This window comes from Gorilla gorilla, chromosome 20, assembly GCF_029281585.2.
Source record: "Gorilla gorilla gorilla isolate KB3781 chromosome 20, NHGRI_mGorGor1-v2.1_pri, whole genome shotgun sequence".
In the NCBI taxonomy this organism is placed as follows: Eukaryota; Metazoa; Chordata; class Mammalia; order Primates; family Hominidae; genus Gorilla; species Gorilla gorilla.
This window is the reverse complement of record NC_073244.2, coordinates 64,339,738-64,360,157: the sequence shown is the minus strand read 5'-3', so window position 1 is coordinate 64,360,157 and position 20,420 is coordinate 64,339,738. Positions and strand designations below refer to the sequence as shown.

At 42.4% G+C, this 20,420-nt stretch overlaps 1 protein-coding gene across 4 annotated transcripts in view; it reads right to left on the bottom strand.

Moving 5' to 3' along the window:
- LOC101144471 (zinc finger protein 610) overlaps positions 1-20,420 on the bottom strand; it is a 59,662-nt gene that overhangs the window by 5,543 nt on the left and 33,699 nt on the right. The window contains exons 1-4 of one of the 4 annotated variants that reach the window (XR_008673947.2): positions 19,415-19,659; positions 16,191-16,317; positions 15,017-15,145; positions 4,004-5,650 (exon numbers count right to left, since the gene is read on the bottom strand). Coding sequence is in view for 3 of the 4 variants with exons in the window: in XM_031004322.3 (XP_030860182.1) it covers positions 4,014-5,650; positions 15,017-15,145; positions 16,191-16,317; positions 19,415-19,426 (1,905 nt within the window). In the remaining variant the exon portion in view is untranslated. Of the gene's footprint in view, positions 1-3,531; positions 5,651-15,016; positions 15,146-16,190; positions 16,318-19,414; positions 19,796-20,420 lie in introns of those variants that run through there. The other 3 variants (XM_031004322.3, XM_055370379.2, XM_063701590.1) reach the window with 3 other exon arrangements.

Here is a 20,420-nt window from a genome sequence, read left to right as displayed (position 1 = left end):
AAATAACTAACTTGCTTTTTATTTTACAGGCTCATAAACAGAAGAGACTTGCTTGTCTCAGATGAAACTTTGGACTGTGGACTTTTGAGTTAATGCTGAAATAAGTTAAGACTTTGGGGGACTGTTGGGGAGGCATGATTGGTTTTGAAATGTGAGGACATGAGATTTGGGAGGCACCAGGGGCAAAATGATATGGTTTGGCTGTGTCGCCACCAAATCTCATCTTGAATTGCAGCTCCCATGATCCCCACATGTGGGAGGGACCCGGTGGGAGGTAACTGAATCATGGGGGTGGGATTTTCCCGTGCTGTTCTCATGATAGTGAATAAATCTCATGAGATCTTATGGTTTTATAAAGGGCAGTTTCCCTGCACGGGCTCTCTCTTGCCCGCCACCATGTAAGACATGCGTTTGCTCCTCCTTCACCTTCTGCCATGATTGTGAGGTCTCTCTAGCCCTGTGGAACTGTGAGTCCATTAAACTTCTTTTTCTTTATAAATTACCTAGTTTCGGGTATGTCTGTATTAGCAGCATGAGAACAGACTAATACAACATCCCAGGCTGCTCACCTATCCCTGTTCTCCAATTTGGACCAGCTGGGGAAGTCCATCCTGCTTTCCCCAGAAAGCCTCATGTAAATGTTTATGTAGTAAACATTTGCAGACCATATCAGTGTATGGCATCATCATTCTCAATATCTAACACAAACTTTAGGTGGACTTCAAACAAATTCCAGTACAGCAGTCAAAAGTTCAAATTATCGGTCAAGCATGGTGGCTCACACCTGTAATCTCAGTACTTTGGGAGGCTGAGGCGGGTGGATCACGAGGTCAAGAGATCAAGACCATCCCGGCCAACATGGTGAAACCCCGTCTCTATTAAAAATACAATTAGCTGGGCGTGGTGGTGCACGCTTGTAGTCCCAGGTACTCATGAGGCTGAGGCGGCCGTTTGAACCCGGGAGGCAGAGGTTGCCATGAGCCGAGATCGCGCCACTGCACTCCAGCCTGGTGACAGAGTGAGACTCTGCCTCAAAAAAAAAAAAAAAAAAAGTTCAAATTGCCAAAAATGTTATAAGGGGAAGTATATGAAGTTTCTAGTTAATCTACAAAAGCAAAAAAAATTCCCATTCTGTGTGACCATTCTTAAAATTTATGGGCCAGGCACAGTGGCTCACACCTGTAATCCCCGCACTTTGGGAGTCCGAGGCGGGTGGATCATGAGGTCAGGAGTTTGAGACCAGCCTAGCCAATATGGTGAAACCCTGTCTCTACTAAAAATACAAAAATTAGCCGGGCGTGGTGGTGCGCGCCTGTAGTCACAGTTACTTGGGAGGCTGAAGCAGAAGAATTGCTTCAACCTGGGAGGTGGAGGTTGCAGTGAGCCGAGATCGTGCCACTGCACTCCAGCCTGGGCGACAGAGCGAGACTCTGTCTCAAAAAAAAAAAAAAAGAGAAAATTTATGAACATTAATATTTTCCACATACGTCACTGAGCACTACTAGGAAAAAAAAGGCATTGCAGTACAGTATTTTCACTCTTATTAACATACCTTCTTTCATTTAATAGTATTTGCCGCCAGGCGCGGTGGCTCACGCCTGTAATCCTAGCACTTTGGGAGGCCGAGGCAGGCAGATTGCCTGAGTTCAGGAGTTCGAGAACAGCCTGGGCAACATGGTGAAACCCCGTCTCTAATAAAATACAAAAAATTAGCTGGGCGTGGCAGCATGCGCCTGTAGTCCCAGCTACTAGGGAAGCTGAAGCAGGAGAATTGCTTGAACCCAGGAGGTGGAGGTTGCAGTGAGCCAAGATCGTGCCACTGCACTCCAGCCTGGGTGACAGAGCAAGACACTGTCTCAAAAAAAAAAAAAATAGTATTTCTCATATATTTGTATTTTTGCTTCATAAAAATTAAGGTGCATGCCATGAGTCTTCCTTGGCACACAATAGGCACATAGAAATATAATGAACAGTGAATGTTTCATGGACTTTTGAGGGTGTAGGAGGCTGAAGTGGCACAGAAAGAATAACTCAAGTATTAAGTATGATTAGTGTAAATTATACTTACCCAAGGATATGCACCACAAGTGTGTGCATATGTTGATTTCACACACACACAAAATTGTTCAGGATGCATCAACCTTAATGGTGCATTTTTTTTAAATGCCTATTTTACACTAAAGTTAGAGTGATTAGACACATATCACTGCTACATAACTCAGTGTGAAGACAAAGAAAACCAAATTGCAGAGTATTTACTATTAATGTTGCATTACTGTGCAGTATATTCTCCTAAGGGGGGACTAAAACAATTGGTAGAAATGATGTGATTCATTCATACTTAGGAAAATTTTAATTTTATTAATTAAAACATGAGAACTATGTACATTCTAAATCAAACAGTTGGAAATTATGCCAACAGTTAAATGTAAATGCTACTCAAGAACATGGCATACTGGTAGTTTAAATTCTCTAATCAACTGTTCTCTCTTCCATTTCAAAAATGACTTTTTTTTTTTTTTTGAGACAGAGTTTTGCTCTTGTCACCCAGGCTGGAGTGCAATGGTGCAATCTTGGCTCACTGCAACCTCTGCCTCCCGGGTTCAAGTGATTCTCCTGCCTCAGCCTCCCGAGTAGCTGGGATTACAAGCATCTACCACCACGCTTAACTAATTTTTGTATTTTTAGTAGAGATGGGGTTTGGAGATATTGACCAGGCTGGTCTCAAACTCCTGACCTCAAGTGATCCACCCACCTTGCCTCCCAAAGTGCTGGGATTACAGGTGTGAGCCACCGCACCCAGCCAAAAATGACTACTTTTTAATCATTCTTGCCTAAACAGTGATTGCTATACAGTCCAAGTGCCCACCATCTCCCTTGCATGATTTCTATAGATATGCTCTATTTCATGGCTAGTTGGTAGAGCACACAAGCACTGTGCCATTCTGTCAGGAAAAAAGTGCCCAGCAACAGTATGATGACTGCCATCATCGTTTTATATGATTCCTCCCCACCTCCATGCTCTCTAAATCAGACAATAATAAGAAAATGCAGTGTCCTCCTTCCTCGCAAAACTGATAGAAATGATTCTCAGCTAATGAAATCATCCCTGTCATCATACTGCTTCTTCTTTTCTTTTTTTTTTTTTTTTTTTTGAGACAGAGTCTCACTCTGTACCCCAGGCTGGAGTGCAGTGGTGTGATAGCTCACTGCAAGCTCCACCTCCCAGGTTCACACCATTCTCCTGCCTCAGCCTCCCGAGTAGCTGGGACTACAGGCGTCTGCCACCATGCCTGGCTAATTTTTTGTATTTTTAGTAGAGACGGGGTTTCACCGTGTTAGCCAGGATGGTCTCGATCTCCTAACCTCGTGATCCGCCCGCCTCGGCCTCCCAAAAGTACTGGGATTACAGGCGGGAGCCACCGCGCCCAGCATCCTACTGATTCTTTTCAAGAGACCACAGTGAAAGGTCTGTAAAGAAGTCACATGAAGTGATTTCAGAGTTGAGGATGAAAGTCATAAAATGTAAAGTAGCCTTTTCAAAAAACCCCATATAATTAGGTTTTTTAATTGCCTGAATATAACTGACCATTTCCACATGCCCTTGGACCTTTGACATGCATCACGTCATGAGACTCAACGTATTTGGAGCTGTGACTTTTCTGCAGCATGCAGTATCATAAATATTGGAGAACTAGAGACTGAATTATCGCTTGTGTAAATCTTATCATGTTCCATAGTAATGGTCCTTGAATAATAGCCTCAGCATACATAATCCATCTGTATGGTTTCATCCAAGATGTATGTTTTGATATCTAGTCATTTGGCAGGCCTCAAGAGACCTGATTCACATACATTGCTATGATTTCTCTTGAGTATGGAATCTCTGATGTTGATTAATGCTAGAACTTAGCATGAAGAGTTTGCCATACTCTGTAAGAACTCTCTCATGAATGAATTCTCTCATGCTGTGCAAGGTGTGAATTATTACTAAAGATCTTACCACACACATTTCATCTGTACGGTTTCTGTCCAGTATGGATTCTGTGATGATTTGCCAGGTTTGAATTTCGAGTGAAGTCCTTACCACATTCATGACATCTGTACGGTTTCTCCCCAGTATGAATTCTCTCATGTTTTTTTAGGTATAACTTGTGGCTGAAGACCTTGCCACATTCATTGCATTTGTAAGGCTTCTCTCCAGCATGAATTTGCCTATGTCGTGCAAGGTGTGAATTGTGACTAAAGTCTTTGTCACATTCACTGCATTTGTAAGGTTTCTCTCCAGTATGGATTCTGTGATGATTTGCAAGGTTTGAATTTCGAGTGAAGTCCTTGCCACATTCATTACATCTGTAAGGTTTCTCTCCAGTATGAAATCTCTGATGATTGCTTAGGGATAATCTATGCCTGAAGACCTTGGCACATTCTTTACATTTGTAAGGTTTCTCTCCAGTGTGAATTAGTAGATGGGCAGTAAGGCCTGAACAGTCTCTAAATGCTTTGCCACATTCATTACATTTGTAAGGTTTCTCTCCAGTGTGAACTCTTTGATGTCGTGTAAGGCACGGAAGTCGACTAAATACCTTGCCACAGTCACTGCATTTGTAAGGTTTCTCTCCAGTATGTATTCTCTGATGTTGTGCAAGGTGTGAATTGTAACTGAAGACTTTGCCACATTCATTACATTTGTAAGGTTGCTCTCCCGTGTGCATTCTATGATGATTGCTTAGACAAAACTTGTGCCTGAAGACCTTGCCACATTCTTTACATTCATAAGGTTTCTCTCCAGTATGGATTCTTTGATGTCTGGTAAGGTGTGCATTTCGATTGAAGACCTTGCCACATTTATTACATTTGTAAAGTTTCTCTCCAGTGTGAATTACAAGATGAGCAGTAAGGCCTGAACCCCCTGAAAATGCTTTGCCACATTCCTTACATTTGTAAGGTTTCTCTCCACTATGAATTTTCTGATGTCGTGCAAGGTGTGCATTTCTATTGAAGACCTTGCCACACTCATTACATTTGTAAGGTTTCTCTCCAGTGTGGATTCTGTGATGATTTGCAAGGTGAGAATTTTGAGTGAAGACTTTGCCACACTCATTACATTTGTAAGGTTTCTCTCCAGTATGGATTCTCTGATGTCGTGCAAGGAGTGAAATTCGATTGAAGAGCTTGCCACATTCATGACACTTGTAAGGCTTCTCTCCAGTATGAATTCTTTGATGTTGTACAAGGTTTGAACTGTTACTGAAGACCTTGTCACATTCATTACATTTGTAAGGGTTATCTGCAGTGTGGATTACTTGATGGTTAGCAAGGCTTGAAGACACTCTAAAGGCTTTGCCATGCTCATTACATTCACAAGGTTTTTCCTTTATTTGTGCTTTTTGTTCTTGTGGGAGAAATGGAGAATCATCAAAATCATTTCTGTATTTATTTAAAATGTGGGATTTGACACTAGAGTAAATTTTTTGAAGTGGTGAAACTAAGGAATTGTTGTTGATAGGTTTTTCGACATGTTTACATCCAGAAATATTCCTTTCAGCTTGAAATAGCTGCAGTTCACTCAGATGTAACTGAAAGGTTAATCCAAGTTGATTTTTAAGAGACTTGTTTCCGGCATTGCTTCCCAATTTAGAGCTGCTCTCTAAAAAAGAAAGAAAAAAGTGGAACTTCAACCCATGACAATGGCATGTTCAGTGTCTGACAGAGAGCCTAGATTCTGCCTCACCTGACTCAGACATGGGAAGGAATATCAGCATACTGTGTGTATCATGCTGGCAGTGCAGAAAACAAACAAAAGGGACGGAAGGATGCACTGGAGCAGTGGGGAACCTGCAGGAGTCAGGTGGATTATGGGTGAGTTTGAGAGAGATTATGAGCAGAGAAATACAACAGAAATTGAAAGCTTTTGAGAAAAAGCAGGGATGAGCCTCTTAAGGAAAATCAGAACTTTTAGAGCAGCTGTATAGTCATTAGTAATAGTACTTCCACACGCCAGAAAAAAACACATCCCCAGAAAAGGAGTGGCTGTTCCTATACTCTTTATAGCAGGCTAATTAGTAAAGGTATCCTCCTGCACAACTCTTACACAAAATAACTGGGAGAAGTGGTTGCTTTACCAAACCTAAACCAAAAATTACGAGGCCTACAAAAGGACAGGGAAATATGGCTAAAATTATGATCAATCAATCAATCTCCACAAAACAAGCCTAAAAATAGGCAGCCCTCTGAATTACTTGACAGGTATTTAAAGCAACTGCCTTAAGATGCTTAATGAGCTAAAAAAGATAACAGAGACAGATAACTAAATAAAATCAGGCAAACATTACATGAAAAGAAAAAGAATACCAATCACAGGAGAAACTACTAAAACCAAAAGAACAGAAATTCTGGAGCTTAAATATGATAACTGAAGTAATATTTCACTAAGGGATTTAACAGCAGACTGCAAAAGGAACAGAAAACAATGAGCAAATTGAAAGATATGTTATTCAAAAGAATCAGCTCCAAAGAGCTGATTGGAGATTCACAGGAAGACAGAGGATTCGAAACCACCATTGTAGAAATAATGTTCAAACATCCCCATTCTAAGGAAAGAAATAAATATACAAATTCAAGAAGCTTGGTCAACTAACTAAACTAAAATGCTAACTAAAACGAACCCAAGGACATTCAGAGACACACTATACAGAAATTATCAAAAGTCAAAGACAAAGAAACAGTCTTGATAGCAGCAACAAAAAAGACTTGTCACATAAAGGGAAACTGTATAAGATTATGTGTATTTTTCAACAGAAACTTTGAAGGCTAGAAGGCAGTGAGAGGAAATGTTGAAAATACTTTTAAAAAAAAAGCAAAAATATCAACCAAGAATACTATATTTAGTAACATTTACCTGCAAAAATAAGAAATTTAGATGTTCTTAGAAAATGAAGAGCTGAGGGAGTGCATTAATATTCTAGACTTACCCAACAAGAAATGCTAAAGGGACTCCTTCAATATAAAATAAAAGGTCTCTAAATAGTATCTTTAACCTCAATGAAAATAGAAAGTTCACCATTAAAGGTCAGTAAATAATCAAATATAGAGATATTTATTATTACTCTTTTCTTTTGTAACTTGACTTTTAATGGTTTTTGTTTGTTGTTTGAGACAGAGTCTTGCTCTGTCACCCAGGCTAGAGTGCAGTGGCGTGATCTTGGCCCACTGCAACCTCCACCTCCCAAGTTCAAACAATTCTCCCACCTCAGCCTCCCAAGTAGTAGCTGGGATTATAGGCATGCGTTACTCCACCTGGCTATTTTTGTATTTTTAGTAGAGACGGGGTTTCGCCATGTCAGCCAGGCTGGTCTCGAACTCCTGACCTCAGGTGATCCACCTGCCTCAGCCTCCCATAATTCTTTCCTAGCAATTAAAAGACAAAATCATTTAAAAAGCACTATATATGTATAGATTTTCCTTAAGAATCCCTGCTTTTTCTCAGAAGCTTTTTTGATATATGTTAATGGGACCATAACATATATCAAAATAATTTCTGCCATTAATAACAGAAAGTGAGAGCAGAGTTGTGAAGTAGATCTTTCTGTACCTAATTAAAATTACACTGTTAATATTTAAAAATAGAATGTTTCAATTTCACAGTATCTGAAGTAGCTGCAATGCTAACCACAAAAAGAAAATCTATCCGACACACACAAGAGATGGGATTCAAGTATGTTACTATGATGAAACAAGCAAAATACTACAGAAGGCAGTAAGAAAGACACGTAGGGAAAAAAAATCTACAAGATTTAAATAATCTACAGATAATAATCTAATATGTATTCTTTGTTTTTTTATAGTTACTATGTTTGATATTCTCCTTTTCATGTAATGTTGGCCTGATTTAACTTTGCAATCAGAAGAAAACAAGATTTACTAAATCCTATCTGCAAGAAACTCCCTTTAATTCTAAGGACACACACAGGCTGAAATGGAAAGGATGGAAAAATATTTTCCATGCAAATGGGAACCAGCACAAAGTACAGGTAGCAGTGTTAATATGAGAGAATAGACTTTTATTCAAAAACCATAAGAGACAAAGATTATTATAAAATGATGAAAGACTCAATTCACCAAGAAGATACAACAATTATAAATATATAAACACCAAGTGTCAGAGCTCCTAAGTACAGAATGAGGCTGGATGCAGTGGCTCATGCCTGTAATCACAGCCCTTTGGGCGGCTGAGGCAGGAGGATTACTAGAGCCTAAGAGTTTGAGATAAGCCTGGGCAACACACTGGGACCCCATCTCTATTAAAAGTAATAAGTAAATTTTAAAAAACTAAGTATAGAATGGAAACTTGATAAAACTCCAAAGAGAAATAGCTCCACAATATTATAGTTGAATTCAATATTCCAGTTTTGAAAATGGATAGAACCAGAAGAAGAATAAAGAAACAGAGGATTCTGGTTGGGAGCAGTGGCTCATGCTTGTAATTCCAACACTTTGCAAGGCTGAGGTGGGAAGATCACTGATCCTAGGGGTTCAAGTCCAGCCTGGGCAACACAGCAAGACCCTGTCTCCACAAAAAATTTTTAAAAATTAGCCAGGCATGGTGGTGCATGCCTGTAGTCCCAGCTACTTGGGAGGCTGAGGCAGGAGGATCACTTGAACCCAGGAGATGCAGGATACAATGAGCTATAACTGTACCACTGCACTCCAGCCTAGGCAAAAGAGCAAGAATATATCTAAAACAACGGAACAAGAAAGAAGGCAAAAATACGTAAAACGCACTACAAGACAGACAATGATTGTGAATGAAAGAAAACAATTGCCAGAGTCAAAAGGAAACTTACTAAATGTAACAAAATATTTGCAAATCAAACCTCTGATAAGATGTTAATATCTAAAATATATGTAACTCATACAAATAAAAAAAGATTTAATTTAATATTATTATTGAATAAAAGTAAATGAAAAATTAAGAAATAAGGAAAAGAATGGAATACACATTTTTCCAGAGGTGATATACAAATAACTAGCAACCATATTAAACATGCAAAATACCACTAATCATTGGAAAAATGCAAATAAAAACACAATGAGCTATCATCTCACATCCAATATGGAATATTTATTGTTAAAAAAAAAAACCCAAAAAACAAAAAAAACAGTATATCACAAGTGGCAAAAATGTGCAGAAATGGGAGACTTATGTCCTGTTATTGGAAATGTATAATGGTGCAAAGAAGTATGGGCCAGGTACGGTGGCTCACGCCTGTAATCCCAGCACTTTGGGAGGCTGAAGCGGGTAGATCACTTGAGACCAGGAGTTGGAGACCAGCCTGGCCAACATGGTAAAACCCTGTCTCTATTAAAGAAGTACAAAAATTAGATGGGTATGGAGGCACACACCTGTAATCCCAGCTACTCGGGAGGCTGAGGTACAAGAATCACTTGAACCTGGGAGACGGAGGTTGCAGTGAACTGAGATTGTATACCACACTCTATCCTGGGTGATAGAGTGAGACCCTGTCTCGAAAATAATAATAATAAAAAAAAATAAGTATGACATTTTCTCAAATAATCCAAAATCAAATTACCAGTATAGGCAACAATTCCTCATCTGGGTATATATACAAAAGAACTAAGATAGCATCTTAAAGAGATATTTAGAAACCCATGTTCATTGAAGCATTATTAAAAATATCAGAGCCAGATACAGTGACTCATGCCTGTAATCCCAGCACTTTGGGAGGCTGAGGCGGGTGGATCACCTGAGCTGGGAAGAGCACTTCTGCCCTCAAAGTCAAGGATGCAGCGACCTAAAACTGCACCACTGCCATCTAGCCTGGGCAGCAGAGTGAAACCCTGTCTCTAAAAAACTTAAAAATGAGGCCAGGCGCGGAGGCTCACGCCTGTAATCCTAGCACTTGGGGAGGCCGATGCAGAAGAATTGCTTGAACCCAGGAAGCGGAGGTTGCAGTGAGCCGAGATAGCGGCATTGCACTCCAGCCTGGGTGACAGAGCAAGACTCTATCAAAAAAAAGAAAAATGAAAATAAATTCCCCATTTATACATTCTAATAAACATAACTGACAAAAATATTATTTAATATCTTAATCAGGTAAAGGAAAGGAAAAGAAATATTTATACTACCCATTCCAAAACTCCTGGAGTGTATATAAGTGTTACATAAACTCCTAGGCAAAAAAAAAAAAAAAAGAAAGGTCCTCAAAAATATATAAATCAATGGCCATTCCCTGATACAACATCCCCACACATATAAAACAAAGAAGACAAAGAGTACCATATGGAACTGTTGACTAAATACAAATAAGTCAAGTTCATTTATTTTTTATTTTCTTCTTATTTTTTTTTTCTGAGACAGGGTATCACTCTGTATTAAGGCTGGAGTTCAGTGACGCCATCATGGCTGGCTGCTGCCTTGACCTCCTGGGCTCAGGTGATTCTCCCACCTCAGCCTCCTGAGTAGCTAGGACTACAGGTGTGCACCACCACAGCCAAATTTTTATATGTTTTGTAGAGACAAGTTCTTGCCATGTTGTCCAGGCTGGTCTCAAACTCCTGGGCTCAATCAATCCACTAACCTCAGCCTCCCAAAGTGCTAGGATTACAAGTGTGAGCCACTGTGCCTGGCCCCAAGTTCATTTCTAATACATGGAAAGGCCCAAAATAAAATCAGCAGTGGCTTTAGTCTTACAACCAGATGCATCATTCTAGTGAGCTATTCTGTCACGAGGACTCGGGCATCCAATAAAGGATCTTTCTTTTTTTTTTTTTTTTTTTGAGACAGAGTCCCGCTCTGTCACCAGGCTGGAGTGCAGTGGCACGATCTTGGCTCACTGCAACCTCTACCTCCCGGGTTGAAGCGATTCTCCTGCCTCAGCCTCCCGAGTAGCTGGGACTACAGGCATGCACCACCACACCCAGCTAATTTTTTTTTTACATTCTTAGTAGAGACGGGGGTTTCACCATGTTGGCCAGGATGGTTTCGATCCCCTGACTTTCTGATCCACCTGCCCTGGCCTCCCAAAGTGCTGGGATTACAGGTGTGAGACACCGCCCCGGCCTAAAGAATCTTTCTGTCAACTGTCTTTCCCATTCTGCTGAGTAAAAATCTCAGAAGAGCCACCTACTCCCGTTACACACACCACTAAAGTATGGACAAAGCACAACTGAAGAATGGCTGAGGAACCTTGTAAAATAAGAAATGCATACATTGGTCTCTTCGTTGGCTCCTGACACAGAGCTCCTAACTCCTTGGAATGTTCTGGGTGATGGGAATGTGATTTGTTCTAATGAGGCAACCTCTGTAGGTTCCCTGGACCGGGCTGATCATCAGAAAGACCAGGCCATGATTACAAGCATGAAAGTGTCAGCCCTATCCACTATCCTCCAGGAAGGGAAGAGGGGCTGGAGACTGAGATAATATCAATCACACCTATGTGATAAAGCCTCCATAAAAAATCCCTGAACTAGAAGAATCACTTGAACCGGGAGGCGGAGATTGCAGTGAGCTGAGATTGTGCCACTTCACTACAGCCTGTGACAGAGCAAGACTCTGTCTAAAAAAACTAAAAAATAAAAAATAATCCCTGAGCTATGGGGTCACGAGATCTTCCAAATGCTGAAGACACACAGGTGCCTGGCAGGTGGCACACCCAGTGCATCTTCCCACGTGCCTCCCCCTGTCAATCTCCTCATCCGGCTCTTCATCTGTATCCTTCAAAACATCCTTCAGCGTGAGGCAGTGAACCGAAGAAAGTGTTTTACTGAGTTCTGTGGGCCACCCTAGCAAAGTAATCAACCCTAAGAAGGGGCTTCAGGGAACCCCAACCTGTAGCTGGTTGGTAAGAAGGAAAGGTGACAACCTACTACTTGTGGTTGGTTGCTGAGGTAGGGGACATGTTTGGGAACTCAACCCTTTGCCTGTGGGATCTGACTCTAATTCCAGATACATAATATCAGAAAGGCATTACAGAAAACTATTAGATGGCCACTGAAAAACTGGTTGTTGGTGCGGAGAAATCCCCACCCATTCGGTTGACCAGAAGTGAAGCGCTCTCTGCTGAGTAGCATTTGAGAGTAGAAAAAACACTGGATTTTCCCTATCTCCACGAGACCTGAAGAGGCAAAGGGGTTGAGACGCCTTCATGCAATCTTTGAGCCCCACATGCAAAAAAAAAAGAGCAGCCAATGTTTTCCTATCTTCTGATGAGGTCTTCCTCATATAGGAAATTGTGTGGACCATACACAGGTCAAGGAGGCAGGTCTATGCAGACCCCAGGTTTGATGTATAAACTTAGCATCAGATAAAATCACTACAGAAACAGAGACCACGGGAAAAAGAGACCCCTTTGACACAGCCCTCCCTATGTCCTTCAGAATGATGGAATCAAAGAATTCTCATAAGCCATATGACAGGGTGTTGTCCATCATGATAAAGACTTTGCCTATGACACAGCAAAAGAAATAATCAGCAGAGTAAACAGACAACCCACAGCGTGGGAGAAAATCTTTGCAAACTATGTATCTGACAAAGGACTAATATCCAGAATCTACAAGGAACTCAAACAAATCAGCAAGAAAAAAACAAACAATCCTATCAAAAAGTGGGCTAAGGGCCGGGCACAGTCTCTCACCCCTATAATCCCAGCATTTTGGGAGCCCAAGGCGGGTGGATCACCTGAGGTGAATAGTTTGAGACCAGCCTGGCCAACATAATGAAACCCCGTCTCTACTAAAAATACAAAAATTAGCTGGGCTTGGCAGTGGGTACCTGTAATCCCAGCTACTCAGGAGGCTGAGGCAGGAGAATTGCTTGAACTCGGGAGGTGGAGGTTGCAGGGAGCCGAGATCATGCCATTGCACTCCAGCCTGGGCGACAGAGCAAGACGCTGTCTCAAAAAAAAAAAAAAAAAAGGGGGGGGGGTGCTAAGGACATGAATAGACAATTGTCAAAAGAAAATACAGAAATGGCCAACAAACATATGAAGACTCAACATCACTAATTATCAGAGAAATGCAAATTAAAACTATAATATAATACCCTCTTACTCCTGCAAGAATGGCCATAATCAAAAAATGAAAAAATACTACATGTTGGTGTGGATGTGGTGAAAGGGACCACTTTACACTGCCGGTGGGAATGGAAACCAGTACAGCCACTATGGAAAACAGTGCGGAGATTCCTTAAAGGACGAAAAGTAGATCTGCCATTTGATCCAGCAAAACCACTCCTGGGTATCTACCCAGAGGAAAAGAAGTCATTATACAAAAGAGACACTTGCACACACGTTTATAGCAGCACAATTCACAAATGCAAAAATAGAGAACCAGCTCAAATGCCCATCAATCAACAAATGGATAAAGAAAATGTGGTATACGTATAATATGGAATACTATTCAGCCATAAAATGGAACGAAATAATGGCATTTGCAGCAACCTGGATAGAATTGAAGGCCATTATTCTAAGTGAACTAACTCACTTAGGCAGGCCAGGTGGGAAGAATAGTTGAGGCCAGGAGTTCAAGACAAGCCTGGGCAACCTAGTGAGACCTCATCTCCACAAAACATTTTTTAAAAATTAGCAAGATGCAATGGCACATGCCTACAGTCCCAGTGACTTGGCAGGCAGAGGCAAGATGATCATATGAGCCCAAAGACTGAGGGAAAACCAAACATTGTATGTTCTCACTCATAAGTGGGAGTTAAACTGGGAGGATGCGAAGGCGATACAATGGACTTTGGGGTCTTGGGGGAAAAGGTGGGAGGGGGGTGAGGGATAAAAGACTATACATTGAATGTAGCGTACAATGCTCGGGTGATGGGTGCACCAAAATCTCAGAAATCACCACTAAAGAACTTATCTATGTAACCAAACGCCACTTGTTCCCCAAAACCCTATTGAAATAAATAATTATAATAATAACATTATGCCCGGGAGCAGTGGCTCATGTTTGTAATCCCAGCACTTTGGGAGGCCAAGGTGGGTGGATCACTTGAGGCCAGGAGTTCGAGACCAGCTTGGTCAACATGGTGAAACCCCGTTTCCACTAAAAATACAAAAAAAAAATTAGCCAGGCTTGGTGGTGCACGCCTGTAATCCCAGCTACTTGGGAGCCTGAAGCATGAGAATGGCTTGAAATTGAGAGGCAGAGGTTGCAGTAAGCCAGGATCGTGCCACTGCCCTCCAGCCTGGGCGACAGAGCGAGACTCTGTCTCAAAAAAATAAATTAATAAAAATAAATTAAAAATTAAAAAAAAAACCAATACTAGCTTGGGTAACACAGTGAGACTCCATCTCAAAAACAAACAAGCAAACAAACAAAACGCCAAAAACAAAGAACACAGCAGCAGTAAGAGGGGGCAAAGAAAAATTTCCCTTCTAGGCCAGGCATGGTGGGTCATGCCTGCAATCCCAGCACGTTGGCAGGCCAGGTGGGAAGAATAGTTGAGGCCAGGAGTTCAAGACAAGCCTGTGCAACCTAGTGAGACCTCATCTCCACAAAACATTTTTTAAAAATTAGCAAGATGCAATGGCACATGCCTACAGTCCCAGTGACTTGGCAGGCAGAGGCGAGATGATCATATGAGCCCAAAGACTGAGGGTACACGGGCTACGATCACACCACCACTACACTCCAGCCTGGGCAACAGAGCAAGAACTTGTCTCAACAAAACAAGACAAAACAAACTTCAATCAGAATTCACAGGATTTAAACTTTTATTTTCCCAAAGAATTCTCTCACTTGCAGAGAGCTCCCAAACAGAAACTCAAAGTGTGGTTTTGCAGGGTACAGTGGCTCATGCTTGTAATCCCACCACTTTCGGAAGCAGAGGAAGGAGGATCACTTGAGACCAGGAGTTTGAGGCTATGAGTTAAGCCACGATTGCCACTGACGATTGCCACTCTACGACAGCCTGGGTGACAGAGCAAGACCCTGTTTTAAAAAAAAAAAAAAATTATGGGGCCTCCACTCTGGCCATCCAAGCTCTTACCTGTGTTCACACCTTTGATGCACTCCCTGCCACCTGGATTGTTTGCTATTTTCACTTCACTCTGCAGATTCCGGGGATCTCTCCTTTGCTCCAACATGGAGATAACACTCAGGTCAGGAAGACAGATTCCTATTAAAAAAAAGAAAGAATATCAAGACTACCCTGGCTAACACGGTGAAACCCCATCTCTACTAAAAAATACAAAAAAAAAAAAAAAATTAGCCAGGCGTGGTGGTGGGTGCCTGTAGTCCCAGATACTCAGCGTGAAGCTTGCAGTGAGCCAAGATCGCGCCACTGCACTCCAGCCTGGGCGACAGAGCGAGACTCTGTCTCAAAAAAAATAATAATAATAAAAAGAAAGAATAAATGTGTACTGTGGCATCTCCAAAATGCAAGCCCCATGTCTAGGTAGGAGAGAGGATATTATAAATGAATCAAGAATAGTATTTCGCCAGGCACGGTGGCTCACGCCTATAATCTCAGCACTTTGGGAGGCCGAGGTGGGCGGATCACGAGGTCAGGAGTTCAAGACTAGCCTGACCAATATGGTGAAACCCCATCTCCACTAAAAATACAAAAATTAGCCAGGCGTGGTGGCACGTGCCTGTAGTCCCAGCTACTCGGGAGGCTGAGGCAGAATTGCTTGAACCCGGGAGGCGGAGGTTGCATTGAGCTGAGATCCTGCCACTGCACTCCAGCCTGGCAACACAGGGAGACTCTGTCTCAAAAAAAAAAAAAAAAAGAATAGTATTTCACATGAATTCATCCACTGCCTCCTTCTGAATGCTGAGGGAACATTGTAACATGCAGACATCAAGCTCTCTTACAAGAACTAATGAATAATAAGCACAGGGGTGGATAACACAGAACTGGATATCTTAAGTCTGTCATAAGGTTTGACGCATACTTAAGCCCTGGTACCACTCAATGATGAATCTCAAAGGGGGCAGAATTCTGAAGAAAGCAGTTATTTTAAGTCCAGAAAGTATTATGGAGCTTATTGTTTCTGAAAAATACAGCATTATAAAGCATTACGGAGGTTTTCATTTCTGAGTCAACAGGGTTTCAATCTCAGTCAAGCAATACATTGACTCCTAAGATGCTAAGAGGCACACGACAAAATGCAAAAATACACCAGGGCAGATCTTGACTTCTGAAGGGACATTATCCTCACCCAGAAAGACCAGGTTCCTGTAGTTCTCCAACATCACTTCCCTGTATAAAGTCCTCTGAGCAGGGTCCAGACATTTCCACTCCTCCTGAGAGAATTCTATGGCCACATCCCTGAATGTCAAGTGTCCCTAAAATGAAAAACACATTTCACCAACAGGATATCACACAAAATGAGAAGACAGTTGTAAGGACTGACTTGATTGAAGTGGATGTTCTGACAAATCCACATTAAGGTATTTTTTTAGCTAGTTATATGTTTCTAATTGTGTTTTAATATACTTCTCCATTAGAAGTTATGACCTTCTTTTTTTTTTTTTTTTTTTTTTTTTTGAGACGGAGTCTCGCTCTGTCGCCCAAGCTGGAGTGCAGTGGCGCGATCTCGGCTCACTGCAACCTCTGCCTCCCGGGTTCACGCCATTCTCCTGCCTCAGCCTCCCGAGTAGCTGGGACTACAGGCGCCCGCCACCACGCCCAGCTAATATTTTTTTTGTATTGTTAGTAGAGATGCAGTTTCACCATATTACACAGGATGGTCTCGATCTCCTGACTTCGTGATCCGCCCGCCTCGGCCTCCCAAAGTGCTGGGATTACAGGCATGAGCCACTGCGTGCCCAACCTGATATTCTTTAAATTAGTATAGATTTCTAGGCCGGGCGCGGTGGCTCACACCTGTAATCCCAGCACTTTGGGAGGCCAAGGCGGGTGGATCATGAGGTCATGAGATCGAGACCATCCTGGCTAACATGGTGAAGCCCTGTCTCTACTAAAAATACAAAAAAATTAGCCAGGCGTAGTGGCGGGTGCCTGTAGTCCCAGTTACTCGTGAGGCTGAGGCAGGAGAATGGCGAGAACCTGGGAGGCGGAGCTTGCAGTGAGCCGAGATGGTGCCACTGCACTCCAGCCTGGGCAACTGAGCAAGACTCCATCTCCAAAAAAAAAAAATTAGTAGAGATTTCTAATTTTGTGGACAACATAAGAAATACAAAAAATTAACCCACAGTTATTTCTATAGAAGCGTCAGATACTATATATATAATTTTTTTTACATGGCGTCTCACTTTATTGCCCAGGCTGGAGTGCAGTGGCACAATCTTGGCTCACTGCAACATCCGCCTCCCAGGTTCAAGTGATTCTTCTGCCTCAGCCTCCCGAGTAGCTGGGACTACAGGCACCCACCACTATGCCCAGCTAATTTTTCTATTTTTTGTAGAGACAGGTTTTCACTATGTTGGTCAGGCTGGTCTTGAACTCCTGACCTCAGCAATCCTCCCGCCTCGGCCTCCCAAAGTGCTGGGATTACAGGCGTAAGCCACCTCACCCAGCCAGGATGAAGCTTTTGAACACCTCCCATGTGACAGTCACCTTCTAAATGTTGTACATGTACTAACGGCTATAACAACAAAAGCCCATAAAAGAACAATCTGTTCCCATCCTATTGAAGAGACAACTCTTTCTCAGACATTCTAAGAAACTTGCCCCAGGTGTGAAGGCTAAAAATGGCAGAGTAAGCGCCAGATCCCAGGAGTCTGGGCATTAGAATCAAACTTTAAGAATTAGGCCAGGCGTGGTGGCTCATGCCTGCAATCGCAGCACTTTGGGAGGCCAAGGCAGGTGGATCATTTGAGGTCAGGAGTTGAAGACCAGCCTAGCGAACATGGTGAAACCCCATCTCTACCGAAAATACAAAAATTAGCCAGGCGTACTGCTGGGCACCTGTAATCCCAGCTACTTGGGAGGCCGAGGCAGGACAATCACTTGAACCCGGGAGGCAGAGTTTGCAGTGACCTGAGATGGTGCCACTGCACTCCAGCCTGGGTGACAAAGCGAGACTCCATCTCAGAAAAAGAAAAAAAAAAAAGATCAAACAATAAAGTAATAGATCAGCATCAACAGTAAATTGACAGACAATGACCTAACTGAGTATAGTTAAAATAAGCTCCGGGATTAAAATCAAGAAACTGTCGCACATGTATCCCCATAACAGGTTACTATCCTTACAGCCATAGACTCACTATCATAACAGTGTAGAACAATTTTAAGGTCATGAAAATATATAGATGTAATTTCAACTGTTAAAAGATATAAGACGTATATAAACTGATGATGCGCCTTTGATAAAAACAATAGACTTGCTCATCTGTGCACTCATCCACACACATCACATGTACACACATATACATATATACATTCACACACATATACTCTAGTAAACATATACGTGACACCTGAAAGAGTTGTCTGTCAATAACCTCTTTTTTAGATATTTGTCTTTGTTTGTTTTTTAATGTGTCCAGGTTGCAGTGCAGTGGCTTATTCATTGCACACTACAGCCTTGAATTCCTGGCCTCAAATGACACCCTCTCCGAGTAACTAGAATGATAAGCGTGCACCACTGTGCCTGGCTGTCGCTGTTTTTGCAAATGTGCATTTCAGCATGTTTGCAACAATAAAAATGTATAAACTGTGCTCAATTCAGTTTATAAATATTATTTTAAACTATTTCAAAAAGTTAGACCATGTAAAAACATAGAAACGAGAATTCCAATCTCTATTAAATACCCATACTGAAACATATGTTTCAAAAATTGAGATGGGGGTCTCACTATGTTGTCCAGTGGTCTCAAACTCCCGTGCTCAAGGAATTCTCCAGCTGGGCCTCCGGAGAAGATGGAATTCCAGCCCCGGCCCATAAATATTAGGTTGGTGCAAAAGTGATCGCGGTTTGCCATTACTTTTGCACTAACCTAATTTTGTCCACTAAATATTTATTTAGGTGTTAGCAAAAGCCCAATGGAGGCTGAAACATCACAATCAGCAGTAAACATCAGATAGATTTCCTCTCATTTAAGGCACAGAAAAGGGGGCAGGCCTGTGAAAAGAGGGCGAGGCTTGGGGGACCGGAAAGACGTGGATCCATCTCGCGGGTGAGAACTTTACGCAGCGCGGGCCGTGTCTAGGGGTCACTGAAGGATCTGAAGCTGGCAAACTCCGCGATAGGAGCTGTCTACATGGCCCTGTGGTGAAAGACCAGGGACAGGACCAGCCTCCGAGCGATTTTAACACTCAGGGAAGCGACCGCCAGACTCTCATTAGAACGTCTGAGTTTAGTCGGGGTGGAGGGAGCGGTGCAGGGATTTCAAGGTCTTTGTGACCCCTGAGATGCCGGGTACAGAAGCGCAAGGGGACTCAGCATCCCAGATTTAATCTAAACAAAGGGAAACTCACACGCCGCAGCATGACCGTCACTCCACGAAATCTGCTTCCGGGTCTTCAGGAAACTGCGCGCGCAGCTGAGAGGCGAGGCGAGGCCAGACCCGGGTGGGACTGGGCGGAGCCTGCGCTTCCCTCCGCCTCGCTCCCAGCTCGTCTCGTTTTGGAGGCTAGACCTGCCGTGGAGACTGGAGGAACTCAGCTATCTGGAAACAGATCGTGCCCCGGCAGAGGGAAAGTCTGTTGATGATTAGATCCAGGAAAATTCCTATTAAAATTAATTTTAAATCGGCTGTAGGGGCGCTTGCATGTGGTCCTAGCTACCCGGATGCTGAGGTGGGAGGATCGCTTGAGCCCATGAGGTGGAGGCTGCAGTGAGCCGAGGTCGTGCCGCTGCACTCCCGCCTGGGCATGAGAGAGAAACCTTGCGCCTAATAAATACATAATCATAAATAACAAATTGGAAATAAATAATTAAAATAAATAAATATAAATGAATAATAAATAAACACTAGTTTCCGGAATTTTAAAGTCCTTGAATTGTTTATGAAGGGGATGCAAATTAAAATATGAAATGCAAAACCCTGCCAGGGCGGAATGTGCGATTTCCTTTTTTTTTTTTTTTTTTGGAGACAGAGTTTCTTTCGTTCTTTTGCCCAGGCTGGAGTGAAGTGGCGCGATCTCGGCTCACTGCAACCTCCGCCGCCTGTGTTCAAGCGATTCTCCTGCCTCAGTCTCCCGAGTAGCTGGGATTACAGGCACCCACCACCACACCGGGCTACTTTTTTGTACTTTTAATAGAGACAGGGTTTCTCCATGTTGGCCAGGCTGGTCTTGAACTCCTGACCTCGTGATCCGCCTGCCTTGGCCTCCCAAAATGTTGGGATTACAGGCGTGAGCCACCGCACCCGGCCAAGTTTTTTTTTTTTTTTCATATTTATATTAATCCTAGTGTATACCTGCCATTGTCTTATGGATATACTCAGGTCACAACTTTTTTTTTTTTTTTTTTTTTTTGAGA